At 51.1% G+C, this 27,770-nt stretch overlaps 1 protein-coding gene across 1 annotated transcript; it reads right to left on the reverse strand.

Moving 5' to 3' along the window:
- Positions 1–2,864: 2,864 nt before the first annotated feature.
- On the reverse strand, positions 2,865–27,293 carry SDC1 (syndecan 1). The gene is made up of 6 exons (XM_007939286.1): positions 27,222–27,293; positions 26,842–27,033; positions 6,202–6,283; positions 4,672–5,141; positions 3,221–3,356; positions 2,865–3,034 (listed from the first exon to the last, which is right to left on the reverse strand). The coding sequence occupies exons 1-6, from the start codon at positions 27,291–27,293 to the stop codon at positions 2,865–2,867; spliced, it is 1,122 nt and encodes a 373-aa protein (XP_007937477.1).
- Positions 27,294–27,770: the final 477 nt, after the last annotated feature.

Genomic DNA, 27,770 nt, shown 5'->3' on the forward strand with positions numbered 1-27,770 from the left:
GGCCAGGACTACAACTGTACACTCATGGTCCAGCCCAGGGACTAGCAGAAAATAGGCACTTGGTGTTTCCAGTGTTTGTTGAATGAATGATCTAGAGGACTTTTTCTCAGCCCAAAAACTTTTTTGGAGCACAGTGTGTCAGAGGAGAGTAAATTTTCCACCCTGAAAAGCTGCCCTGAGCTAGCAGTCCCTGTTGTCAGCAGCCCTGGAGATGGTCCTACCCTCTGAGCTGCCAGGACACACCTGAAGTCCTGTGTCTGGGGATGGCCTGCACTGAGGGGCAGAGAGTGGGTCAGATGCCAGAGGCTTCAGGAGAGGGAGACAAGCCAGAGGATGGGCAGCTCAGCACCTGGGGTCACTAGCCTGGACAAACCTGAGGAAGGGGAGGACAGCTCTATGCCCTCAGGACACACAGATTCCTGCACTGGACTGAGCTTTTCAACCTCAGAATCTTTGAATGTATTTTGTCCCTGTGTACAGTTGACTTATAGATCACTGGCACTTGAGTTACTGGCTAGCAAATTTTTAGGAGTCACGCAATGAGCAAAGAGTTGGGAGCTATTGGTGTCCTTGAGGAAGGCAATGCTCAGAGCCTGCTGAGGAAGGAGGATGAGCGGGGCAGGAACAGGTAAGGCAGGGAGAGAGGGTAAGAGGGTAAGGAGGGGAGAGGGAGGACAGGCATAAGGCTTGGGTGAGCAGGGCTGAGTTGGACCCATTCTTCCTTCCAACAGAGGCACCAGCGCTAATCCCACTCATCAATTTAGTGGCCTAGGACTAGGGCGAACCCCCACCCCCCAGGAGGTGACACAGGCAGGATATCACCAGGCCTAGAAGAGACTCAAACACCACTAGTGTCTGTTGCCAGAAATGACAAGTACTGTTTATTACAGTTACACAAATGAGCCCAGCCAGCAGCGTGGATGCTGTCCCTTAGAACAACAGAGATGAGCACTGCCACTGACCCCTACCCCATCCCACCCCCCGATTCATGTCCAGTCACATGCTCCAGTCAGAAAGTCCCAGGATTGAATACAGGACATGGGTTCCCATTGCTTGACGGTGCATCTGAATCAGAGTGGCCCCACTAAACAGAGTAGCCAACAAGTAGCTGGAATGTTGTCAAATTAAATAAGCAAGCACTGAAATCCCTAAGAGGCCTCAGCTGGAGCCTCTGGTCCCAGTAAAGGATCAGGTGTGGGAGGAGGGCAGACCCACCCAATGTGTCTGAGAGGCTGGCCTTGGCTCTAGGCCTGTGCCAGGGCCAGCAGCCTCAGGTCAAGCTCTGCTAGGCCCTCCCAGCTTCTTTAGCCATTTACAAGGTGACTGCTTCAAGCTTAGCAACAAAGAAATTGACATCAGGCCTTATATAACCTTGGCTGAACCTACTGACCTCTAGAAAAATTTTAGCCAAAACAAATATAAACCAGAGGGACTCTGAACCCAGAATCCCTTACCATGGGAAAGATGAAGGCACAGAGATTTTAGACAAGTTACCCAATACTGTTGGAGAAAAGGCTGGTCTTGTACACAACCAGTGCAGAGAGAAGAAACAAAGGCATTAGAGTTCACATGACTACTTTATATTAAAGTTTATTACATTTGGAAGATCTACTGTATAGGGAAAAACCCATTGGATTAAGTACAGTTTTGCAAAAGCAAAAGACTATCACTCTTTGGAAAACAGTCCTGATTTCCAGCCCAGGGTAGGGCCAAAGGAGCTGAGCAAAGGTAAGCCTGGTCCTTCACTGAGGAGCTCAGTGTCAGGTGTTTCTGAGACTCCTCTTGTTAATTTCCAGGAGGAAAGTGTCCCATAGAGATGGCCCCAAAGGGAGGAAGGGCATGGTCTGCAGAGATACCCCTGGGCCTACTGTCCCCACTCCCACCTCACAGTTCTCTCCCGGGATTATAGCCCTGAGTTGCCAGGATCCAATTTTCACACCAGGCTCCTCCAACTTCCCAGCAGCCCAGGTCCCGGCTGTGGGAATGAGTTCATGCACACAGGCTTGTCAACTCAGAAGAGGCAACTGCCCCATGGCAGCCTAAGTTGGCCAGCCCACAAATGGAGCCCACAAAACAGATACTCCACACCCTGTTGCACACACGAGCGACAAACTCAGAAATGACACACAAGCAGTCTAAATTTTGGCTTCCAGATTTGGTTCTCCTAGTTTCAAAAAAAAAAATTCTTCTTAACCCTGATGCTGTCTCCTGACAGTAGATTAGAGAAACAAGATGGGGAATACCAAATCAACTTACTTAACTTACCTCAGAAGTAGCAAAGTCTACTGGGGCTATAAACAAAGAAACTATAGGAAGTATGTGCAAAAACAAGTTGATATCTAAATTAGACTTCCCCACAAAACAAAGTGAATGCTGAGAGAGTCCTGAACTCCTTGCCCCTGCCACTCAGTGGTAAGCACCCAAAGATGGTTGGTCTGTACCAGTAAGTGCTATAGATGTGTCAGTCAGAAGCCCTCACCCACAGGATATTCCAGCCACAACAGGCCATCCAGGTCCAAAGCAGCGGTGTCCCCTTTCTTTCCAGGGCTGGGCTTGGAGAGGGGCTGCTCCAATTTGGAGAAACCAAGTCTGAATGGTAAGATGCCAAGTTCTGGCTGTGGTGGAAAAGTCGTATGCAAGAAAACCCCTGTGCACACCCCAAGTCTTTTGGCATAAGTCAGAGAAGCAGAGTAGACCTCCCAAGCACACCCCAGACTCTCTGGGCAGGGGGCAGGCCAGAGTGGCCCAGAGCGCTGGGGAGGTAGCACGGTGTCAGGGGAGGCAGAGGCCTGCAATTCTTCACGGAAGAGGCAAGTGGGGGCCTAGTGAGTGGCAGTGGGGAGGGGGAGAATCACTGTCTCCCATCAGGCGTAGAACTCCTCCTGCTTGGTGGGCTTCTGGTAAGCCCCACCATTGGCTTGTTTCGGCTCCTCCAAGGAATAGCTACCCTCGTCCTTCTTCTTCATCCGGTACAGCATAAAACCCACCAGGCACACGGCAAAGATGAGCCCCACGAGGCCTCCAGCAATGACCCCTAGGGCAGGCAAGCAAGCAAAGGACAGGTTAAACTCAGTTGTTACTTAGAGAAGCCCCTCCCCCACTAAGCAGCCCTAGGAGTCAGCCCAGGTGATGACAGGTGCTGCATCAGGGCTAAAGGCTGCTACCCCTCGCCCCTGAGCAACAGTTAGCCCCTTCCCCACTCACATAAGAGAAAACTCACCTCCCAAAACTTCTTTTCTGTCCAGGAGGCCCTGTGAGGCCCCTGTGGCCCCCTGATCCACTGGCGCCTGATTCCGCTGGTCAGGCTCCACAGCAGCCACAACTGTGTTGTCCCCAGGGTTTTCAAAGATGAAGTCCTGTGGGACGGCAGGGAGAGGATCAGGCTGGAGCAGAGACCCCTGCCGGCAGCAGCAGCCAGCTCCATTTCCAAAGCCAGAATAGTTCTCACCACGCACCATTGCTACCCCTTCAGATGCACACAATCCCAAGCCTTCCAGACCCCAAAGACTTCTTTTCCCCGCTTCTTGCTGCATCTCACTAAACTTAGCTGAACTGAGCCAGAGAAAGCACGTCAAGAGATACAAAGTAAAAATTTTTTATTAAAATAAATAGGCTTATTTTAGTGTAAAGTGCAAAATTACCTTGACACTATAAGTAAAAATGTAAGGCTTGGTAGAACTTTGACTCTTGCAGCAGGGGTCTTGCATAAGCTTGGGAAGGTGTTTCTGATGATCTTTAAGGAACTGTTATGCATTGAATTATGTGTCCCATCCCCCCACCAAAACATGTTGAAGTCCTGACCCTTGGCACTTGTGAAGGTGATTTTGTTTGGAAATAGGGTCTCTGAAGATGTTAGCAGTTATCATGAGATCACACTGGAGTCAGATGAGTCCTAATCTAATCTGAGTAACATCCTTGTAAAAAGAGGAGAGACACAGGGCAGACGGCCACATGAAGATGAAGGCAGAGATGGAGGGATGCAGCTACAAGCCAAGGAATGTTAAGGAGTGCCAGGAAGCACCCAGGAGCTAGAAAGAGGCAAGGAAGGATCTTTCCCTAAAGCCTTCAGAAGCAACATAGCTCTACTGACACCCTGATTTCAGACTTCTAGCCTCCAGAACTGTGAGACAACAAATGCGTTATTTCAAGCCACCCAGTACTTTGTTATAGCAGCTGACAAAGGAAAGTAACAAATGAAGATCGGACTCATCCACTCTGCTCTCATATTTAATCTGTCTTGCCCTGCCTTGGGCCTATCAGGAGCCCTGATGGTATAGTGGTTAAAGCTCTTGGCTGCTAACCAAAAAGGTCAGTGGTTCAAACCCACCAGCCGCTCTGAGGGAGAAAGACAGCAGCTTGCTTCCATTGGAAATCCTATGGGGCGGTTCTACTCTGTCCTAAAGGGTCACTATCAGTCAAAATTGACTCATCAGCAGCAGATTGAATTTGGGTTTTTTGGCCCTGGGCCTGCTTAGGCCCTGGAGGTAGGAGGTGAGCCAAGACCTCGTGACCTTATGTTCTTGGTGGGGACTAAGATATGCTCACAGGGCACAGGATGTTGGGCTTGCCTGATGACTACATCCCTCATTCACACACACTGTGCTCAACAAAGCACTAAGGGCCACCTCATATCCCAGGAGAGGCGGAGGATAGCAGTGGGCAGGTGCTCACCTGTTCCCCAGAGCCCTCTCCTACTGGGAGCTGACTGGAGGCTCCATCCTCAGCAGCCTTCTCAGTGGCAGAAGGGCCTCCTTCTTCCTGGCTGGGAGAATGAGGGTAGAAGTGTTCATGTCCTGTGGGAGCTGAGGTCTTGTGGTGGCCAGGCTGCATGTCCCTGGGGGGATCAGTGGTGGCTGGTGCTTGGGCCGTGCTGACTCTTGCTGTTGAGGCCTGGTGAGTGGTTGGATGTTGTGTAGTCTTACTGGGTGGGTGGGATGTCTCCTCCTGGACAGTGAGGCCAGGCTCCAACTCCATCAGGCGCACTGATCCTTCCTGGTCAGGTTCCTCTACAGTGGGTAGGATGGAGGCAGCAACTGTCTCTACATCAGTGGGCTCCGGAGCTGTCGGCACAGTTGTCAGGAGCCACATGTCCTTCCAGGTGGAGGTGGTCTGATGTAACAAACTGATATCTTGCAAAGCACCTGCAGGGCCCAAAGCAGAACTTTTTGGGATGAGAGAGGCAGCAGAGCACCCAGGCTAGCTGAGCACAGGCTGTCAAGGGGGCATGGTAAAGGAGGGCACTTGGGTGAGGACCCTGGGCCCTGACCCTAGTCTGGCAAGGGGAACAACCCTCTCTGCTGTGAGAAGCTGCATCCCCTGGTATGGAACTGGCTGAGGCAAAACTCAACTTTGGAGATGGACAAGGAAAGCTGCCCTTTTCCATTGCAAGGGCCCAGGGCATCCTGGTCTCTGGAATCACTAGAAAGACACCAGGGCCATCAGGGAAGGAGTCTTCTCTGTGACCAATGATGGCTGCTCCCTGGGTGGGGGCAGCCTCAGAGTTACAAATGCCCTGTCCCTCGTGCACACACATCTCTGGCACCCCTCCCTGCCTCAGGTGTCCTCTCCCCAGAAAAGCCTAAGCTTCTAAGCCCAGAGGCCTGTATCCTTTCTATCAGATCTCACCCCTGTACTTAGGCCACTTTCCCCACTGAGATGACATTGGCCCTCTGTTCTTGGCTCTTGCCCATCTTCCAAGATCCAACTCAAGAGTCACCTCCTCTGGGAGGCCTCCCTGACCACCCTAAGCTCAGTGATCTCTCTACCCCAGGGGAAGAGGAAATAGGAAATTAACGGTGGGGGGGATATGTCAGAGATCTACATCTCATCAGACTCTGTGTTTGCTTACCCTTCCCCACAAACCTATGAGGTCCAGGTATTACTCCCATTTTGAAGATGAGAAAACAGAGGCTCCAAGAAGTCAAATCAGTTTCCCAAGGTTGCTCAGTGAGTTGAGTAAAGAGGAGAAAATGAACCTGAGTCTGTCCACAGCAGGCAGCCCTCAGCGCCTCCCAAAACACTCAGCATTCACCTCACCCCCATGCATGTTTTCTCCCCAACCAGGAAGCTCCTTGCAGTATGGACTCCATTCTCTTCCCCATCATTGCCCTTCGGGCCCAGCAGGGGTATTTTATATTCAGTAAGTGCTCAGTAAACAGCCTGTTGCCATCAATGGGTCCCCCTACCCCATGCCAGCCTCACCTGCACCTGAGCCAGAAAAGTTGTCAGAATCATCCCCAGAGCCATCTTGATCTTCGGGGGGAACATTTGTGGCCACAGTTTGCTGGAAAAGCATCAGAAAAGGGTGTGAGTTGGGGCTTGGCAGGAACCCTGCTGTTCCTGGGTCCCTCTCCTAGAGGGGTCAGTTTACTCAGCCAGGAAGGAAGCCCTCACTCATGGCTCCAGGACCCTCAACTCTGACAGCCCTTTTGTCTTCCCATCACACTCTGTGATAATATAATAACACATGGGCCTGAGGTGCAGGAATACACAAGAGGGGGCAGGGCTCAGTCTGATGAGGACCTCAGACCTCTTCAAAGGGCAAAGAGAAGAAACTAGGAGCACAGGCTGTAGTCCCCATGGGCCCCCATCAGCGTCCTACACTGAGAATCATGTCTTGTGGGCCAACAGCCAGGTACTTCAGAGTCCAAGATTGCTAACCCTGTCCTACTGAGGGGCTTTCAGAGCCTCCAGGTACAATCCCATAATGGCTAGACCCAGAGAGGCAGCCTCTAGGTGTGCCGGGCACCAAGGGTCCCAGAGGAAGGTCAGGGATGGACACAGGGGTGAACTGTCTGTCCTGAGACAGATCTACCCACACCAGGCAGTCCTATGTCTGGCCATAATGCTCCTTCCCACATCCAGCCTGTCTCCTTATCCACAGTAAAGATCAGGTACAGACCTATTGGTTAGAATATTCCCTTCCTTGGGGAAGGAGGACAGAGTATGCATCAGGCCCAGGGACTGACTGAGGCTGATCTAGAAGAGGCTTTGCACTAAGGACATGTTGGTAAATGGGCTGTGAGTCTGGGTAGAACCTGTTTACCAAGAGCCAGCCTAGGAATGCTGCCTGCCTGGCCCAGCTCTGAGAGGCTGTAGGTGCCAGAGTACAAATATATAACCAGCTTCTGAGGCAGGAATAGGGAGTGGGGGCTGGGGAAGATGCAGAGCACACAACAGGCAGCTGAGAAGGCCAGGCCTGTGCAGAAACCCTGTGTGGACGGGAGCAGCAGCTGGGAGACACTCCCCCTGCCACCACCCCAATACAGCACTGGCCCCAGGAAAGCAGGTGGAAGAAGGAGGACCTAGCAGGCAGGTAGCAGAAACGGATACATATACGAGTCTGTTCAACAACCAGACTTTGACCCAAATGATCCTGTTACACAGGCAATCTCACTAGGGCCCCGACGCCAGAGGCCAGAACAGAGAAAAAGGAAGCAGAACAGCATTGTTCAGCACATGGGCTTTAGAGACCCACCGAGCTCTGTCACTATCTAGTTGAGTGGCCCTGGGAAAGTTACTAAACCTTTTACATCAAATGGAGAAAATAATAACATCTACATTTCAGGATTACTGCAAACATTAAATGAGGTTTTGCATGCAAAGAACCTCACAGAGCCTGGCAGAGCCCCACCAACAGTGGCTCCTGCTCTTCTGAGGGGAGCAGAAACTGCTCAGCATGGAGAAGAGGGATTCTCAGGCACACAGCAGCCTCTAATGCGAGCAGACCTGTCTGGAAAAAGGATGGAATTGATGGGGATAGGGTTTCACGAGAATCAGGGAACAAGGAGATCCAGCTCACAGGACTCTCTGCAGAGACTCGTCAGGGGCAGTCCCCGCCCGAGGCTTGGCTCCAAGGGAACAGGGCCTCCTCAGCCCCAGAGAGGCCTTGCTGGCTCCTGGCCACAGGCCCACGGGGCCTCATTCTTGAGTGAAGCAGAGCAGAGAGAGACAAGCAAAACCTTTGGCATTCTACAGCAGCCCTGGGCCAGGTAGAGACTCCACATCCAGGGTCTCAGAGAAAAGCATCAAACACGTGTAGAAACTGTGAGGCCACAAATAACACTGAGCTTCCTTTGAAAGTACAAAACCATAAATGTACCTTCCCTCCTCGTCCCTCAAGAAAAATGCCCCAGAAGGCCTGGCTGAGCCATCATGCTCACCTACAATGAACTGACATTGTCCATGCTTCCCCAGGCCCTGTACCAAAGCTAGGGTATATCCTTTCTATCCTGTCCCAGGTGGTGCTCAAAATACCTGTGCTGCCTCCACAGAGCTTGGAAGCTGCTCCCAGCCTCTCTTCTCTCAAGCCATTCCCGAGGGAGGGTACCTCTCCCTTTCAGCAACAAAGAATCCTGTCCATCAAGCATGCCAAAGAGTGGATACCACCCCCTAAACCCCAATGGTCTCAGGCCCCCGGCAGACTGCTCAAGACACTGAGCACGCAGAGATCTCGGCTTCACCCTCCTCACCCAGCACCTCTGCCCTGCCCTTTCTGCTCCTGGGAAGGCCTTGGGCTGGTGCTCCCGGGAAGCACCATTTTTGACTTCCATCTTTTGAGAGAAAGCTTGGAAGCAGAGCTCCAACCAGATTTGCCCCAACTGCATTTTAAAGCATTGTCAAATCTTCTAGCAGAAATCAAAGTCATCGCATCCAAATCCTACAGGTTTGACTTGATGGCAGTGAGTTTGGTTTTTTGATTTGGTAGTAAAGTCATAACACCCTGAAGACCATGTGCAACCTGGAGGTACTTCCAGCAGTGATGCAGCTGCATCTCAGGTGAGCACCAGGGCAGCTCTACACCCCAACAGGTTAAGTTTCCCAAGAGCAAGTCTTCTCTCATGACTAGATAAGACTAAGACTCTGGGTTTGCCCAGTCCCTAAAAACAATTTGTTCCCTTAACTCTGCTCAGCTTATCCATCTGCAATCTTGTTTATACAACAAGCTCTTAAGCAAACATCTCCTCCACTGAAATCAGCTCACTGGCCTCAGGGAAGCCTCTCCCTTCTCAGCCTCAGGTCTCTATAGAGGGGCTGGGCCATGGTGACCTCCCAAATTCCCTCCAGCTTCAACTTTCAATGAGAAATGGGAGACTTCAGATCTGTGTGGAGGAAAGTAGCAGAAAGTGCTGAGTTTGAACTTGGATCACTGGATCCCAGCTGACTGGGATTCTGGATGTGACTTCCGATTTCATTTAGCAGCTGCTGTGCAAACAGCCTGCAGCAAGCTGGATCCAAGTTATCATGGGGCTCTTCTAGCATTATCTCTGATTCAAGTCCCTTGAAGTCTCCTCAGCCACTGCTGACAGGGCTGCTCAGTGACAGGTGGGCTCAGCTTAGAGCCTTGCCCTCCTCCTCCTCCCCAGTGCTGCCCAGAAAGGGAGAAGCAAGCAAGTCCCATATCTTTTTATAGCGGCCCTTTAACCTCTGTAAGTCCCAGGCAAACGAGCTTTTCAAATAAATCCAAAGCCTTGTGGCAAGTACAGTCTAGATTTTCACATGTTCAGTTTGTTCAAAGCAAGGGACAATTTGCTCCTTTCCCATCAACAACCCACACTCTGGAAGCCCACTAGTGTGAAAACCCAAAGCTTGGACATTTGGCCAGACAGGTTGGGGAGATGGTTGGAGTAGTCATGTGGAATCTGGGGACAGGGAATAAGAAGGACAATCAGCCCTTCTCTGTCTCTGCCACACCAACCTCCTGCACAGGAAGGAAAACTTGGAGAGTTCCTGGTCAGGGCTCTCACCTACTAGAAAAAAAGAGAATGAAATGAGCAAGGCATTCTCTAATGTTGGAAAACACTTCCCTTCTCTTACTGCCTTTGATTCCTACTGCTCACCTGCAGGTGAGGTAGGCAGGGCTGAGATAGGATCTCTGACAGATAAGAAACTGAACCTCAGAAAGGGAAGTGATTGACCCATAGCCACTTCACCAGTATCTGCAGAGTTCTGGTGCAGCCCCTGCTTTCCTCACCCTACATCTTCTTCTCCCTCTCCCCAGCCCTAAAAGACCATTTTGCTTAGCTAAATCCATCTGTTTGAAGAAAAACTTGCCTAAGGCTCCTTAACACCACCAGCAAGCTGGAGAAGTTGTGGGATGTGAATTTCATCAGGTAAGACTTCCTACCCCAACCCCAGTGGGGTTACTGGCCCACACTTCAAAGGTGGAGAGAAGATAACATGGTTAGGATCAGGGTCACAGTTAGTCAGGGGTTGAGAGCCTTTGTGACTTGGCCACCAGCCATTCCCAAGAGGAGCACTTGGAGATCTATACAGAGAAGCTTCAAGACAGCCTCAAGCCTACTCCTGCCAATCCTCTCACCAATGCACTGGTTATAAGGAGGGATGCCCTCCTCAGAAAACTCCATCAGGGTGGACCTACTGCCCTGGTGACTAAGGTGCTCTGAGGCTGAGGGGTCTGGGTTGTTTGTGTTACAGCATCTAAGAAATTTTGCACACCAAAGTCCCTTGGCAGGGTCACAAGTCAGGATATCCAGTGGGCTCCTCAGAGAAGTTCCAGTGAGGATGGTAGGCCCAGGGACTTCCAACTCTAGGTGGCCAGAGAGGCTCCCACCCTCACTCCATCACCCTGAAGCCAACAGGTATAAAGAGGGGTAGTTTCTGGCCTGCATTGTGTCATTAACAAGTCTCATTGGCTGCTTTTCTTGAATGATGGATAAAATAACTAAAAAGTTATTATCGAACTCAGTGTTGTGTGCTCTTTAAGCCAACAAATTCTAAAAGTGTAATATCATGTAAGGAGGCCACAGAATTTTGATGTTAAACAGGGTGCTCAATTCAAATATTCAGGAACCATCCCCCAGGAGCTCTGGGGGAGGGAACAAGGCACAGACAGGTGCACACCCCAAGGGGCTTCAGGAAGGGAGTATCCTCGGCGGTTGAGTATGGAGAGCTGCCATAAAAGAGGGAAGCAGTTAGGACTGGGCCTTAAAGCACCCCCAGAGAGGAAAAGTCAACACTCAGCCCAAAGTCACTAACTTTGCAGAGCTGAAGGCCTCCTTGATTACAGCAGCTTTGGCTTGTTGATTGGGAAAGGGAGGCTTGAAAATCTGCTGGTTATTACTGAACTGGAGTGCTAATGGGGGCCATGGGCTCCTACAGGTAGGAGCTGAGGCCTTGAATAAACAAGACCATTAGTCACAATACAAACTTCAGGAAATCAAGGATAAAGAGCTGGCCCTTATCAACGGGCTGGGTCACAAGCAGCTTTCCCAAACTGCCTCCATCCCTGGCCTTGGCACTGGCTCTGCAGTGATAGAGAGGAGGGCCCTAGCCTTGTCCAGGGACCCAGGTCCAAAGGCAGATGACCCCATCGCATACAAGTCCACAGCCTCTCCAATGTAAATGCCCATCACCCAGAGTCTATCAGGAGTCCACTCCAAGTGTCCTGAGGAGGCTTAGCACAGACTCAATTTTTTAAAAGATTTTTAATACCCTTCTGTTTCTTAGACAGATCTACTGAGTAAAACTAAGGGAAACAGGCTGACCACCACCCCTCTCCATGCTAGACTTAACTCTTGGGGATTGAGGTCTCTGAGTTAAGGGACCCCAGCCTTTATCCCCCAGTTCTGTGTCAAGACACCAACCTGGCCAAAGGTGACATCAGACCATTACCCAAGTTCAGTCCAGGGGCTCTCCATGCTTCAGGTCCACAAGAGTCACCAGGAGACTACTACAAATGAAGTCTCATGAGCTCCACCCAGAGGCTAACTCAGTGGGCCTGGGGCCAAGGCCTAGAACTCTGTGTGCACAAGAAGCTCCCAGGTCAAGTAGACAGTCCACAAACTGTGCCTCAAGAACCAACAGTCTAGAGAAGAAAGGCCTCACCCAGAGATTAGGGAGTCAGGAACCCCACTCAAGTCCCCTGACAGAACTGTTTGAACAGGAGGGACTGAATAGCAACAGAACCCTCTACACAAGCTCCAGTGCACACAGACCTGTGAAGGCTGTAGGATATGCTCTCTACACTTCCACTCTCCACAGACAGGACACCAGAGTGCCTGCCCACTCTGAGAAGGAGCCTCTACAGGGATCTGGGGAAGGCCCTGAACCTCTAGAGGCACCTGACACCCTCTACACCAAGCAGTGGAAGCAGGTCCTAAGAAAAGCATCACTCATCTGTCCTGAAGCCTGGGGCTGACAGGGATCTCCTCAGTTTTCCAGGAAGCTGTCTTCCAAGTCCATTTCCAACAACTTCCCATCAGCTGGCCCAATGCAGAAAGAAGGCTGAATAAATAAGACAGGAAAGAACTGCTGAAGCAAAGAGGCCCAGATGGATGGATGAGGAGGCAGCAGGGCTGGACAGGGACGGGGGAAGCACAGGCTGCAGAGCCTTTGGTGTAGGTTTTTGGGTGCCTGCATGATGAGGGGCAGAGGAAGAGAACACTGCAAAACACCCATCCCCACTCCAGAGTCCCAGGCACCCTGTAGTAGTGAGGCTTTTTGACTATGCTTTTTGACTATGCCTGTTTCCCTTAGAGAATCACTTGCCCTTCCTTTGTTGTTGTTGTTGTTGTTTGCCGTCGAGTCGGCCCCGACTCATAGCGACCCCTCCTTGGGTTTCCGAGGCAGTATCACTACAGAAGTAGGGTTGCCCAACCTTCCTTCCGAGGAGTGGCTGGTGGGTTTGAACCACCAGGCTTCTAGTGAGCAGTCAAGTGCCTTAGGCACTATGCTACCAGAGCTGCCCTTCCTTTAGTCCTGGCTAAAATAGCCTAAGCACTGACCTTAGAAGCTATGTCGGTCAAAACCAAAGCATCAACCTCAAAGGCATTATGCTAAGTGAAATAAGCCTGCCACAAAAGGGCAACTATTACATGATCCCACCTATATGAAATATCTGTAAGAGCAAAAGGTCCCTGGGCAGTGCAAATGGTTTGCACTAGACTACTAATGAAAAGGTTGGAGGTTCAAACCCACCCAGCAGCTCTATGGAAGAAAGATTACAGCCAAGAAAACTATATGGAGAAGATCTAACTCTGTAACACATGGAATCACCATGAGTTGTAATTGACTTGACGGCAACGGGTTTGGTTTTCTTTTTTTTTTTTTCAGACTAGGCAAATGTATAGAGACAGAAAGTAAACAGTGGTTACCATGGGCTGGGGGGAGGGGGAAAAGGAATTATTGCTTAATGGGTACAGAGTTTCTGTTTGAGTGATGAACAAGTGGTGGAAACAAACAGTGTTGATGGTTGCACAACATAGTGAATGTAATCAATGCTCCTGACTTGCATACTTAAAAATGGTTAAAACAGCAAATGTTATGTTATATATATTTTACTGCAATAAAAATAAAAGAACCCAAAGCATCTTAGAGCAAGGCTCTCAGGCAAAGGACAGATCACAGGGTCTTAGTGGCAGAAAGAGGCCCTGACCTGGGGGGCTGAACCAAAAGTTCAGGTCTCAACCCTACCACTCACATGCTGGTGACCTGGGCATCTCTCTGCCTTTCTGGACCTGTTTCTCACATGGGCGATGGAAAGGAGTCAGCCGGATGACCTGTAAGCTCCCTTATGGCTCAGAGATGCTAAACAGGTTACTGTTTCTTTATCAGTGAGGCCAGTAGGGTGAAGAAGCTGTTAAGAAGGCCACAGACAGCCATGCCAGGGGTAGATAAGAAGGGCAGGGCTGCAGCCCAGGGCCCAGGAAGTCATCCCTGAATCCCACAGTGGTCCTGGACAAATCACTTCCTCTCTGAAGGCTTGTTTCCTAACTTGGAGCTGGGGAAAACACAGCCTGCCAAGAGACACACTAAGGCCCCCAAGAACACCACATATTCCCTGGCTTTTGGCCTTGCCTGCCTCAGGCCTCACTACTGTCGAGTTGGATCCGACTCATAGCGACCCCTCCTTGGGTTTTCAAGGCAGGATCACTGTGGAAGTAGATTGCCCAACCTTCCTTCCAAGGCTGGTCTGAACAACCAGCCTTCTGGTTAGCAGTCAAATGCCTTAGGCACTACACCACCAGAACTCCTGGCTTTGGCCTTAATATCCTATCTCCCTGCTGAAGATACTCCTGAGAGGGAGGGGCCCCTATCAACGCCACAAGGCAGCATCAGTATTTCTGACCCAACAGGCACAATGATTTACCAGCTCACTGTCTCTCCCAAGACAAGTTGGGACCTGTAATGGATACAATGGGCAGGGAGCTATGGGCACAGCTCAGGACAGGAGGGATCAGGAAACAGGCAGGCAGGCCAAGAGGAGGCTTCCGCCTTCACCCCTGAGAACGTTCATCTGCGAAGGCATGTCCTGCCCTGGAGCAGTAACAAGGCTCCCACACCCTGTCAGCCCTTCCACTGGGAGGGCCTTTCAAGGACCTCCTGGGTGCAACCCTCCTCATGCCCCACACAACCTGACCTCAGCAGTCTCCACCCCTGACACACACAGATTTCACTGCTGTTGGGGATCTAAGGCAGGGGCCAGAGTGGAGGAACAGAATCCATATTTGGCTATAAAGACCCCTTCACAGTAGCATTTCCCATGACATCAAACCTCAGGGCTTTAAAGCTAAGACCCCTGTCGTGGGCCCTCCTTCCTACTGTACCACACTGCCAGCCTAGGGTACACCAAGAGGGCTGGGACAGCCAATGGAGCTCCAAGTAAAGGTCAGGGCTATTTATTGAGGGAGGGGAAGACCCTGGCAATCTAATGCCAGCCCCAATGCCCAAGTCAGGCTGGTGCTGCCACCAACACCCCCACGTCCACTTCTCCAAAGAGCTGGCGCCGGCTTTGGCAGGGCCTGCATGCCAGGACTAGTCTCAGGGCAGGCTCAGCTGAGGGCTGGGTACGAAACCAGTGGAGCAGGAAGACCAGTTCCTCTGCTATTCCCCACCTGCCAGAATACAAGGGTGGGCCAGGCAGGGCAAGATTTCACTTAGGCATTGAGCAAGGATGCCCAACCAGCCTCTGCACCTAATGTTTCTCCTGGGAGCCAGACAAGGCACATCTATCCCCAAGACTTGCTAACTGCCCTCGACCAGAGGCACGCAGCACTGAACACTGCATGTGGCCAAGGGAAAGTGACTAGACCCAGTTAGCAAAACCTGGTTATCATCTGTGCATCTTTGGAAAAAGACCCTGGCTCAGGTTGCCTATCTGTACAATGAAAGATGGACCAAGATATGGCAAGGAGGCTCCTAGTTCCAACAGCCTATGGCTGGGGAGTCAAGCCTCACTCCCATGAGGCAGCCAAGCAGAGTGGCCTCAGCAGACTGCCCACTCAGGGGTAATACACACAAACACAGTACTTAGCCATGAGAGGGCCCATGAGGGGCAGTGTAGTTGATCACATTAACTTGGTGTCTTTGCTTTCAGCTTCCTGAGGCACTTATGGCATAGGCAGGATGCTGAAGATGCCCCAAATCAAGAGGTACCCCATGGGGGACAAAGGGGACAGCCAAGGCCCCTTGTAATCAACAGAGGATTGTCCCTGTTGGGACAGCCCTGACTGTCCAACTGAAGCTGGCAGCTCGGTGCAAGATTCCTCCAGCCAGCATATACTGGGGCCCCTGCTGGGAAGCCCAGCCCAACAGCCCCCATGAAGGTCCCTAGAACTGCTCTCCAGCTAATCAGACTCCACCAGGCTTGAGGCCTGACACTTTTGGCTTCCAGCGACATCCTCCCCCTGCTCTGGCTAAATAAAGTGTCCTCAAGTTTCACTGAGGCAGAAACTGCAGCCTAGACACACCTGCAACCAGCCAGTTCTCCAGCTGTGTGTGTATGGTATGGGGAGAAGGGGAGACACACTCCACTTGAACACCCACATCTCTACCAGTGTCCCTGCAGTTGCACAGTATGGCATTTAAAATCAAATTGCCTCTGGGACTGAGACACAGGAAGGGCAGAGTATCCATGAGGAGGTCCCATGGGGGTCCTATGGCAGGGTGGAAGCTGCCTAGATGGAAGAAGATAGAACTTTCTGTGAAGACCAGGTCTCAAGAGGCTGGGCTGCTCCAGTGGGGCCCCAGTCCAAATGGGGCAAAGCAGTCAGGCCCCTTCACTGTAACCTTGGACCCTCCCAAGGGCCTTCCTGATTATCTGAGAGATTTGCACAGCCCCAAACACCTAGCATGAGGGGCTGCTAGATCCAACGGTATCTGAACACAGTTGGTGCCAAGTTGGCTACGGGGAAACTAAGGATGCAGCCCCAGTCTTGGGAATCCAGTTATGCTCTGACTCACAGTGACCCTTTGTTCAATAGAAGGAAACACTGCCTTGTTGTGCACCATCCTCATAATCCTTGCTATTCTTGAGCCCATCATTGCAGCCACTGTGAATAAGACCTTGAGAAAAACACAGTAATCACAACTAATTCATTGAGTTTGATGTGTCAGGTACTAGTCTAAGCACTTCATCTGACTTAATTAATTTTATCTTCACAGTACCTTTGATTCCAGTACCAGGCCCATCTTACAGATGAGAAAACTGAGGCAAAGTGGTAAATAACCAGGCCAAGGGCACACAGTTACTGAAGCATAAGAGAAAGGACTGGTGCCAGACAGTCTTGCGCTAGTAGGCCCCATCCTAGCAAAGATCCGAGGTTCTTAACCTTCAGAATAAAAAACCATCACTGCCACTAGAACTGACACAGGAAAATAAATGCAAAAAGAATAAGGGAGGCTCTATTTCCATAGTGATATCGCCTTGGAAACCCAAGGAAGGGTCACTATGAGTCGGATCCGACTGGACGGCAGTGAATTGCGCCTCCCCTCACACCCTGTAGCCTCATTCAGCTATTTTCCAGGGCAACCTTTGATCTGAAAGCTCCAGGTACAGACTGTTTCCTACAACCAGGCCCTGCTCAGCTGCCCTGAGCCCCTAGCCAGACTGAAATGGTGTCTGGGTTTCCCTAGCCTCCTCCTGCCACCTGCACCCCAGCTGGCAGCTCTTCAATCAGGATCCAGACCCTAGCAGAACTTCAGGCTCAGAACAGTCTGGCTTGCTATGGAAGGTTCATATTTCTGAAAAGAGGCACAAACCATGTTTGCAGACCCTATTATGTCAGCGTCACTGGGGTTAGACCAAGTGACAAAATGTTCCAGCTGTGTTAGACTGCACCTCTACCTCAGAGTCACAGAAATCAAGAGACCTCCCCAAGGGACTCCCTACAGCAGTTAGCCCCAAAGCTCACCCAAATTTGCTCCTCTGAGCTCCAGACAAGGAAGGGGCTCCCAATCATATCCCTCCCCAACCTGCATTCCCTTCAGAGTGTCTATAGGGGGTGGGTAAGGAGAGGAGGTGGAGATCGATCCCCAGATCCCCTGAAACACAGCTCAGCAGGCCCTGGGACAGCCAGCCCTAGCATCTCTCTCCCCTGGTCCTCCTTATACCCCAGTACTGGAGAAATAGTCACCATGGGCAGAGCACTGCACCCCAGTGGTTTTCTCTGAGAGAAGCTGTATGACGTCAGCCTCTACAACCGTGTTAGAGGCTCACAGAATGCCCCAGAGCCTAGGGCCCTGCGAGCCCAAACCTGACTACCACATCCACCTGGAACATTCCCTGGAGACAAGATTGCTAAGGCCCCATAGAGTTTGCTGGTCAGAAGGGATGTTGAGAAGCTACCAGAGAGCAGAGCTGAGGCTTGGCCCATGCCATGGGACAAACACAATAAAGCCCCTTAGGTGAGGCCCCTAGAACACCAGTTGCCACCACTCGTATCGGTGGCATAAAACCACAAAGACTTTCTCAGATCTCCTGGGTGCCCAACACATGTGAGATGTCATGGGTGAACAAGAGTACCTCAACTCTCCAGAAGTTCCTTGCCACCTTCTCACATCCCACCTCTGGGTATATACGACCCTCATCCTACCCACCAGCCCTGGTCCAGGCCTCAGAATCCTGTCTCTTCAGCCTGCTGAGGAGGGCAGTACACACCCAAAGATGGTCAACATGGCCACAAAAAAGCACCAGGTAGCCCAAGTCAATGTCACTGGGAATAAGGATTGGGGTTGGAGAGTTCTCTTAACACCTTTGGAGATTAATGGTGCCCAAAGTGGTCCAGAGTAGGACTGGGAGCCTCCCACTGGCCCCTGCCAGGAGACTCCTGCCCCAAAACTTCCATGGTCAGAAAACAGTCATGAATGCCTGGAGTTTAGAAAAAATGGACTGATTTATAGCCCAAGCTTCTCATTTGAAATCACTGTATTATGGAACCCTGGGACAAAACCCTCTCTCACATTGGGGAGATGGAGGAGATGGCTGAATCACGAATGACTTTCAATAGTCACTGCTCCCTCTGGTCTATCTGCAAAGGCCCACTCTGGTGTCTGGTTCCAGTAATGGCCACCCTCTCTTACATGTGACCCCTGGATAGGATGTGGGCCCCACCCCATCCGCACAGGGCTTGGCCCTTATACTTGGTCAAGCCATGTAGGCTCAAGAACCTCTCCGAAGATATTGCTCTCTCTGCAAGGGCTGAAGTAGGACCCACCTACACACCACTAGTCAGGTAGACAGCTGTTCCAAGGTGGCACAGCAGTGAGAGCTTATGAACAACAAAAAGCAGGACCTCACCTGTGCCTCTGAGCCCCATGAGGCAGGCTGAGCATTGCCCCTCCCCCATTTCACAAAGGTCAAGACAAGCCCACATACAAAGTCCTTCAGAGTAGAAGCCAGGCCCCAGGCCTAGTTTGTGCCTAGTTGCATTCCCTTACCTTATCCCTAGCACACAGTGGGTTCACAGTCATGGCTGGTTGGGTGAGTCTCAGGGGAAGAACCATGGGCCTGGCACCATGACTCAGCTGATGAGTGAAGCGATAAACATGCTCACCTTCCCCACTGCCCCAACCTGCCCAACATGGCTTCCATTCCTGCTGATGAGCGGACCTCAGGGCAGGTGACCAGGATGCCTGGGTGTGTGTGCAGAGCATTAGCCACTCCTATCCCCAACCTGACCTTGCCCAAGGGCCTCCGTCCATTTCTAATTCCCACAATGAGCACCAAGCCCGCATCCTCCAAGCCTATCCTGATGTTAACATTCTGCCCCCTCCAAGCCCCCAGAGGAATTAATGGTAGAGGACTTTGAGCCCTTGGTAAGTCCCCTAGTGCCACCTTCATCCTTCCCAGGTCATGGTGTCCCTGTAACCACATGGTTCTTAGAATAGAAAAAAGGAAGCAGATGGGGGAACTGAGGGTCAGAGGAACAGTGACCTTCCCAAGTCACACAAGGAAAATGGTATCCTGGCTGCCATTTTAAGTAGCAGCAACTTAACTTCTGTAGAATTCTAAAGCCAAGGGCACAAGTCGTGTTGAGCTTCAGTTAAAAAGGGAAAAAACAACCAAAGGGAGGGAGAGAGGAAGAAAGCATCCTGGTTTCCAAGGGGACAGTTGCAGACAGGTGGTAACCTTGTTTCCCAAAACTAAAGGTGTGGCTTAACAATCATGAAAGCCCACTAGGAAAAGCAAGGCAGAAGTAAACAGGCAAGGTCCAAACATATTTGCTCTGTACTGTTGACAGCAACCCAAGTACCCAGCCCACACCATGTGTACACACCTACATACACATGTATATACATGTGTGCACATGGTCTCTCATGGTGCTATGGCCTTCAGGTGAGTCACTGGGAAGATGAGTCTTTCCCAGGGCTGAAGTAAGGAGGAGGAGCATTTTCTACATATAATTAGGCAGCCCACAAAGCCATAAATGCCAGTAGGATAGAGACCTTTGAGGGGCTCCAGGTGAGGATGAAGAGAGGGACCAGAGGCAGGAGGGCACGCATCTTAAACCTTCCAAGTTCGTGAGTCAACAGGAAACATTATCGGGCAAATGACTGCATCAAGAAGCAGGTCCAGCTATCACCTCTTTTCCTCTTCTGCCGCAGTGGTCCCAAGATTCCCTACTGTACAACCCCCTCACCCACAAACTTATGCCTGCACACTTATGGGCCAGGCAGAACTCCTGGGTCCCCAAACATGAACAGCATGACAGGCAACAAGGACATTTTCCAGAAGAAGCTTAGACCACCCCTCCCCCAGACAAGGCCACCCCCAGCTCTCCCTCTTCTGGGGTCCCACAGCACTGTTCATGAGGAGTGCTGACCCAGCACACCTGCCAGTCCCCAGGTTGAGGATGCTGGGGAGCTTTTAGTACTATCTCCCCACCCAAATGTGAGCTTCCTGTGGGCAGACAGAAGCTGTAACATCACATAGATAGAGCTGGCCCTTCCAGGGTAGGTTGTGGAGAGGGCTTCCCATGTCCACCTGCAGCTTAAAGTTACAGAGTTGCTGAAGTGACCCAGAGGCCTGAGTCTTGTCCAAAAGGTGCCTCTGTGGCCTCAACTCTGCCCCAAACTCTCTTCCTTGTGTTGAGGGATGTACCTGTGTCTGTTCTCCCTTGGCATCAGTCAGGGAGCTCACACCCCACTCAGAGGGAGGTTCCAGAAGGCACACTCCCGTCCAAAACCCAAGCTTTGCTGGAACAGCTGGGAGGAAAATGACAGTGGGCTGAATCTGTTCCAGGATACAGGATCCTGGCACACAAAAGTCTTCTTTCCAGACTCCCTTAATCCCATTCCTTCTCTCTAGACACACTTACGCGGGCCCTCAAAGGGGGCTTTCAACCAAAGACTCCCAAATTGGTTGCTGAAAAGGAGAAGGCAATCAGAAAAGTTTGTTCTATAAAATAAGACTTTTTCTCCAGCTGGACTACCAGAGTTCCTAGACTAAAAATCATTTAACAGACAATTCCTCGTGTGGCTGCTCCCCTAGCTGGGCCTGATGTTGGGGCAGGGGAACCAAGAGGTGGAATTCAACATAAGAGTAAGGAGTCCTGAGTTCTGGTCACCCTACTCGTACCATGGCTCCCACCTCAGAAGAGGATCTGTTGTTGTTAGGTGCCGTCAAGTGGCTCTGACTCATAGTAACTCTATGTACAATGGAACAAAACACTGCCCAGTCCTTCGCCATCTTTACAATCCTTGCTATGCCTGAGCCCATAACTAGAGCCATTGTGTCAATCCATCTCGTATAGAAAAGCATCTACTATTCTATAAATGAAAGACAGAGGTATGCTGGATGCTGCCCAGGGGGCAAGCTCAAGGGCAACAGGCTAACCTGGGGGACTTTATGCCCCCACCCTTGCAACAAACCTAAGATGTGTGAGACACCAGTCCCAGGTACACATATTTCCCACCTTGCCCCCTTGGTTCTCACAGCTGTTTTCTGACCTAGATTTCATGTGAAGAGCTCTTGCCTGTCCCTAAGAAACCATGAGTTGAATCCAATACAAGCCCAATGCTCATGGTTTGCCAATAGGTACTGTTCAGGCCTGCTCAGCCCAGCCCAATGCCTTCTCTATACAAAACACTCACAACCATGGGTCTCCCACATGGACAGCAAAGACTCTGTAAGGCCTTGAGGAGCTCAGCCAGGCCTCTACGTTAGGCTTCAACAGGGAGACTCGACAGCCCATTGATTTATTCACACCGTACACATACACACACATATTCGATTCTTGGTTCTGCCACTTCATATCCTTGAAAGCTTCTATAGAACTCGACTTTCTCATCTACCAGATGGGGGCCATGACAATAGAGCATAAAATTTGGAGTAAAGATTAGACAAGAATATAGGAAAAGTACCCAGCACTCAATAGTTCTTGCTGTTGTTATGTGCCATCGAGTCGGCCCTGACTCACAGCGACCCCTCCCTTGGGTTTCCGAGGTGGTATCACTATGGAAGTAGATCGCCCAATCTTCCTTCTGAGGAATGGCTGGTAGGTTTGAACCGCCAACCTTCTGGTTAGCAGTCAAGCGCCTTAGGCACAGTAATCCTAATTATATAGACAGTTAACTTTGCTTTGGCACTTATCACAAAGCACTTTCACGCATGGATTACAAAATGAATACACAAATGAAGAATGAGGACAGGAAAACAGGAAACATTATGTCCGCTTTACAGATGAGGACATCAAGACTTGGAAGTAAAGTGACTCACCCAAGATTACATAGTTAAGACTCGGTCCTGGGGCACTGCTTAATCCAAAGCTGTTTCTGGCATACCAAATAGTATGTGAGCATATCATATGTGTGTGTGTATCTGTGTATGTGTGTGTGTATGTATCTGTGTATGTGTGTGTGTATGTATGTATGTATGTATGTTAAAATAAATAAATAAAATATGTATATGGTGAAGAGATGGAGACATTATCAACACCGGAAACAGTTGTTGTTATGTGCTGTCGAGTCGGACCTGACTCACAGAGACCCCTCTTTGGATTTCCAAGGCAGTATCACTATGGAAGTAGACTGCCCAACCTTCCTTCGGAGGAGTGACTGATGTGTTTGAACCACCAGCCTTCTGGTTAGCAGTCAAGTGCCTCAGGCACTATGTCAAGGCTTTAAAAAAAAAAAGCAGAGGTGGAGGGGTGCGGGGGAAAAGCTTGCTAATCAAGACTTATAGATGCTGGCCCAGCCGGGTCCAGGTTACCAGTGATCGGCAAGTCACTAACAGCACCAATCAGGTAGAGGAACTCAGACCATGTGATCATCAGGCACTTCTCCCAAGAGATCATTCATATACGTTCACGAGGGAGGTTCCCTAAGCATCTCACCTTGTCAGCCACTTTGTTACTCTGAGTCTTGCAGAGCACAGTAACACCTCCACTCCAGTGTCCACTGTGCTACTCTTCTGCACAAAGCACAGCTGAGGTCCACCAGGGGCACAAACATCCCCAATCATGAACATGATTCATAGGAGACACCCTTACTCAGAGCCTAAAACCTTCATTTTAGAAATATTTCTAATAAATCTGATTAGTTTCTTAGTACTGCTGGAGAAAAGCAGCAAATTAGAATTGGACATAAAAGCTGCTTGTTACACTCAGGCATATAAATGTCACTTTTGGCAGCTGTCACACAGGAGTGGAAAAGGAAAAAGAACAGTCCAGAATTCAAAATGTACTAATCTGGGGCACCAGACACAGAGCTAAAGTGTTCTTCAGGGCTTAAAAAACCCAGGATTCAACACTGTAGCCTAACATAGTAACAATAAAGAGGATTCCTTTATGCAGGAGATCAAATTCCGTTAGTATCCTTTTATTGTTGACAAAGAATGGGAAATAAGCATTTCAGAAAGAGTCTTGCTCAAAGTAAGAATACTTTTGAGGGTTTCACAAATTCTTAGCTCATTAAAAAAAAAAATTGGGTACCAAGTAAACCTCATTCCCAAGAGATTTCAGGAATCTAAAATTCTGCTTCAATAGAAAGATTCTTCTATAAAATACCACGTAATTCAGGTTTTTCCATAATTCTTTCCAGTCCTTCTCCTTTCCTACCCCTCTCCCCACCAATCCAAGTTAATGAGGTTTTACTGGAACCCACCATGAGCCACAGGTAGAGACTTAACCCATCTCCGCCCTCCCTGTGGAGCTGAAGCCAGGAGTGACATCACCTCTAGAAGGCTCCGCCGGAGCCCGGGTGGAGGCAGCTAGCGCCTCCCCCACACCCACTCTGCCAGGCCATGGGGAAATGTCTCTACTAGCCCCCATAATTAAGGCAAAAAGCGATTTTATGCCTTTCAAGAAAGAAAGAGAAACGGCAAATGAAGTATTCCAGAACAAGCAATTTTTCTTATATGGTGGAAACAAAAGACCAAAGGACACATACACCTAGAGAAACCTTTTTAGACAAACCTGTTCTAATCCACTGGGAGTGGTTTTGAGCAACCTCCTGCCCTAGCATCCTCCCCTTGCCCTTTCAAAGTCAGAAGCCCAGGAGTCACACCCTACCTCACTGGGCCCCAGGGATTTTGTGACCTGCTTCCCACTGGGGCCAAAGTGAACCCTCCAAGAGGGCTGGATCTCTGCAACCAGAGGACATCTCCCCCATTCTAAGCAAATTCCAAATGTCATTTCTTTTAGGAAGGGATGTCAGAAAGCACTTTATGCCCCCACTTTTAACTGTATACCCACTGTAAGAGGGAGAGAGAGGGCAGGGCTGCGAAAGAGAAAACACACTAAACTTCATAAAGCAAAAAAAAAAAAAAAAAAATCCACCTCAGCTCCAAGCCAGAGTCTGACTCCAAAACTCAATGTCTTCAGGCTCAGGTCAGCCACCCTCCTCTAGGAAGCCTTTCTCACCACCACAGCTTTCCTTCTCTTCTTCCTTACCTCCTAAAGACTTCCCTGCCTCCTGGGCCCACACTATTAGTTCCGTGTCTCCACAAACTGTCAAAGCTTCTAGGTTAGAAATAATGTCTCCTACTGCAACATCTGTCCCTGCCCAGCCCACAGGAAGTGACACCCAAAACCAACCAAACCCACTGCCGTTGAGTTGATTCCAACTCATAGCGACCCTATACAACAGAATTGCCCATAGGGTTTCCTAGGCTGTAAATCTTCATGGAAGCAGATTGCTACATCTTTCTCTCATGGAGCAACTGGTGGGTTCAAATCGCCAACTTTTTGGTTGGCAGCCAGGCACTTTAATCAGTGCACCACTGGGCCTCTTTGGAAACTTCACAAGGAATACTAAATCCTGTCTGCCTCCTCAGTGTGAATTGGCACTCTGAGATCCCAGCTTACAGGAATGTCAGACCTCACAGAGGCAACTACCACCACCACCATCACCTTTCCACAGTTCTGGCTGGAAATAGGCAGGGTACCCCACCTAAGCAGCCTCATCTTCCATCAGGTGAGAGTAGAGTATCTAAGTAATGCCAGGTGGGCCAGGAAGGTAAGCCAAGCAGCTCCACTTTCTTCTCTAGAGTATTAACTATGATTCAGAGTGCAATCTGAATGGCAACCCCAAAGAGAAAAGGAGAAATGTCACTTTTTTAGAATCAAAAGCCAGAATTGCACTGGAGATTCAGCTTGGAAGTCATATCTCCTCCCCAGTGTCAGATTACTCAACAAGTAAAGTAAGCATGAGCTTACTTGTGCTAATTTACTAATCTATAGTAAACAGTTTCACTCCAAATCTTTGATTTTTCACATCAAAGATGTGATTGGCATCTTTCTCTCTCCTAACACCATAGCACCTTCCTACAAAAGCAAAGCCTCTTTTCAAATTTACAATCCTAATATGGTGCAACCCATGTGATACTATTCCTACAGATTAGTAATTAATCACAAGTAAATCCATGCTTACCCTGCTCCTCCCCATAGCTCCCCAGATCTGCCTCCCCTACTCCAATCCATCAGTAATTCAAGAGGTATCAAGGACCCTCTTCCTGGACTTCAAACTGCTTCAAGCATAACAAAGAAGATGCCTTCAGTTCAGCCTCAAAAACAACTGTCCCTACTTCATTTGAGACCCACCCACTCCACTGCTATGGAGTGGATTCCAAGACAGCGACCCCATAGGAGAGTAGAATTGTCCCATAGGGTTTCCAAGGCTGTTATTCTTGACGAAAGCAAACCGGCTCATCATTCTCCTGCGGAGCAGCTGGTGGATTCGAACAGACACCTTTTGGTTAGCAGCCAAATGCTTTAACCACTGCGCCACCAGTGTTCCTGTCAAGTGAGACAGACCCTGTAAAACATGTCAAGGCTCTCAATAACTAGCGGTTTGAACCTACCCCCACTTCGCTGGAGAAAGATGTGGCAGTCTGCTTTTGCAAAGATTTACAGAAACCCTGTGGGGGCAGTTCTACCCTGTCCTATAAGATCGCAGTGAGTCAGAATCCACTCGACGGCAGTATTAATGTAATACAAGAGGAACACTTAAGTGGGCAAGATTTGCTGAGAGCCTTGTCTACATTCCACACTAAAAGTGGAAGACTCGGGTGCCCATCCCCCGGCCAGCGCTTCTCCCCTGCCCACGTGCCTCCCTTTGCCAGAACTAGAGAAGTCGAGCTGTCCAGATGTGGCTGCGAGAGACCGCCACTTCCGGAAGGGGAAGAGCCCCTCGCTCCACACCTCCCCTCTCCATCCTGGGGGATGGGCGACCCGACCAGCTGGGAGGGCCCTGGAACTCCAGCCCCCGGTGTAGCGAGAAGGGCTGGTGGGGAACAAGGGCACCCCGCGGCCAGCGCTGACACCTGGCGGCGGCCCAGGTCCCAGACCGCGTTAGGGGCCAACACCTCAGGGCGGTTCCCAGGAAGGGTTACAGGGGCCGAGAACAAAGCGCCCCCACTGGGGAAGGCGCGCTAGCGGACGGCTGCTGGGGCGGGAGATCCACTTTCTAGGGACCTTCAGGCTGCTGCTCTTTGTGGGCCTGGCCCCTCTCTAGAGGGGACTAACTCCCCCGCCAAAGATGAGAGTCTGAGTCCTATCCAATCTCCGGCTTATCCAATCTCCGGCTTCTAGCCCCCTGCCAGCCTCGGGCTCCACTTTTGTCCCTCCCCCCGTCCCAGTTCTACTGGGCGGGACGCCTTCCCTCGGCGCGGCTTCAGTACAAAGCCGAGCCGGGGGAGGGGGCTCAGTTTCGGTAGGGAAAAAGAATCATTCCCGAGTCCACTCGCATGGAAGCCGCAAGCCCGCCTCCGCCGTGCCAAGGAAAGAAACGCGCCCCCTCCGGGAAGTGCACAACTTCAGCAGCCCAGAACGTGGGTTCCTCTGGGTCTCTAACGTTTTAGGCCAAATTCCTGGAACCTCCGGCTGCCAACTTTACTCAGCTCACCTCGAGCAGCCAACGGAAAGTCCAAGGGCCCTACTTCCACCCTCCGTTCTCCGCACGACCCCACACCCCGCTTCCTTTGCAAAGGCGTCCACCCACTCCCGCGCCCGCTCCGCAGCGCCTAAACTTGCCTTCAGGGAACAGGATGGGAGAGCGGACTCAGGGCGCAAGCCAGCAGGTCTGGTATGAATTAGGGTCTGCGAGCCAGGGATTGTGGCCGCAGTCACTTCTTTCTCTCAGGTCACGGGCTGGGGCGGAGACTGGGAGCCGGCTGCCGCGGTGCTCCGGGTGGAGGTGGAAGCCGGAGATCCCTGGCGCCGCGGCCCGCTGCAGGCTGGCGGTCTCCGAAACATGTGGAGACGTTTTACATACTTGAAGTGGAGCCCGCGCAGGCTCCGCTTTCCGGGGCGCCTCTAGCCCTTGCCCCCAGCGACAGAATCGGCGCTGCGCCCACTGACGAGCAGAGGGAATTGGGAAGGGAGCCCCTGGTTTCGCTGCTTACAGTCCCCAGGACAGCCCGAGCTAGCGCGGGAAGAAAAGTGCCCCGTTTCCCCTCCCCCTCCACGTGCCGCCTGCTGAATCTGCGGATCTGCGAGCCTTAGCTTTCCGTAGCCTCCCAGCCTGTCCCGGGTTGCACTCACCGGGAGAGCCGGCTGCAGGCGCAGCGCCAGGGCGCAGAACCAGAGCCAGAGCCAGAGCGCCGCGCGCCTCATGCTGCCCGGACAGGCGGCGGCAGGGGCTCTGCGGGCTGCGCGGGTCGAGGCGGCGCGGCGCTGTACGGGACTGTTCAGGGTTCCCAGACGCGTCCTCAGGCTCCTGCCCAGGACGTTCCTATCCTAGGCAAGGGCTGCCGAGTCCACTGGCTGGATTCTGCTCTCTTCTGCTGGCTCCACTCTGCTTGGCTCTCGCCCGCACCTTTCCTCCAGAGCTCCGCCTTATAATAAATCCACAGGCCCTTAGCCGTTGCAAAAACTTGCCCCCAACCCCCAGCTCCGCCAGGTCTCGGGATCTGCCCCAATCCCCACCCCCTAAGACCCCGCCCCTTGAGTTCTTCAGCCCCGCCCCTTGGAACACTCCAACTGGGGGCGCCCCAGTCTCGCCCTTGTAGGCTCAGAGCTCGCCACTCTCCTGCTCTGCGTGGGGCAGAAAATCGCCCTCCTCCGGACCCGTGTTACCCCGCAAACCACGCT

The sequence above is a fragment of the Orycteropus afer genome, unplaced genomic scaffold (genome assembly GCF_000298275.1).
Source record: "Orycteropus afer afer isolate SDZICR_OR568_19922 unplaced genomic scaffold, OryAfe1.0 scaffold00058, whole genome shotgun sequence".
Taxonomy (NCBI): Eukaryota; Metazoa; Chordata; class Mammalia; order Tubulidentata; family Orycteropodidae; genus Orycteropus; species Orycteropus afer.

Bases quoted from the DNA above. Each gene is read 5' to 3' on its own strand.
- SDC1 (XM_007939286.1), bottom strand. From the start codon at position 27,293: ATGAGGCGCGCGGCGCTCTGGCTCTGGCTCTGGTTCTGCGCCCTGGCG. The intron at 5,142-6,201 runs GTGAGGCTGGCA...TGGGCCCTGCAG, and splicing joins CTTTTCTGGCTCAGGTGCAG to GTGCTTTGCAAGATATCAGT. The intron at 3,035-3,220 runs GTGAGTTTTCTC...TGCCTGCCCTAG, and splicing joins CAGAAAAGAAGTTTTGGGAG to GGGTCATTGCTGGAGGCCTC.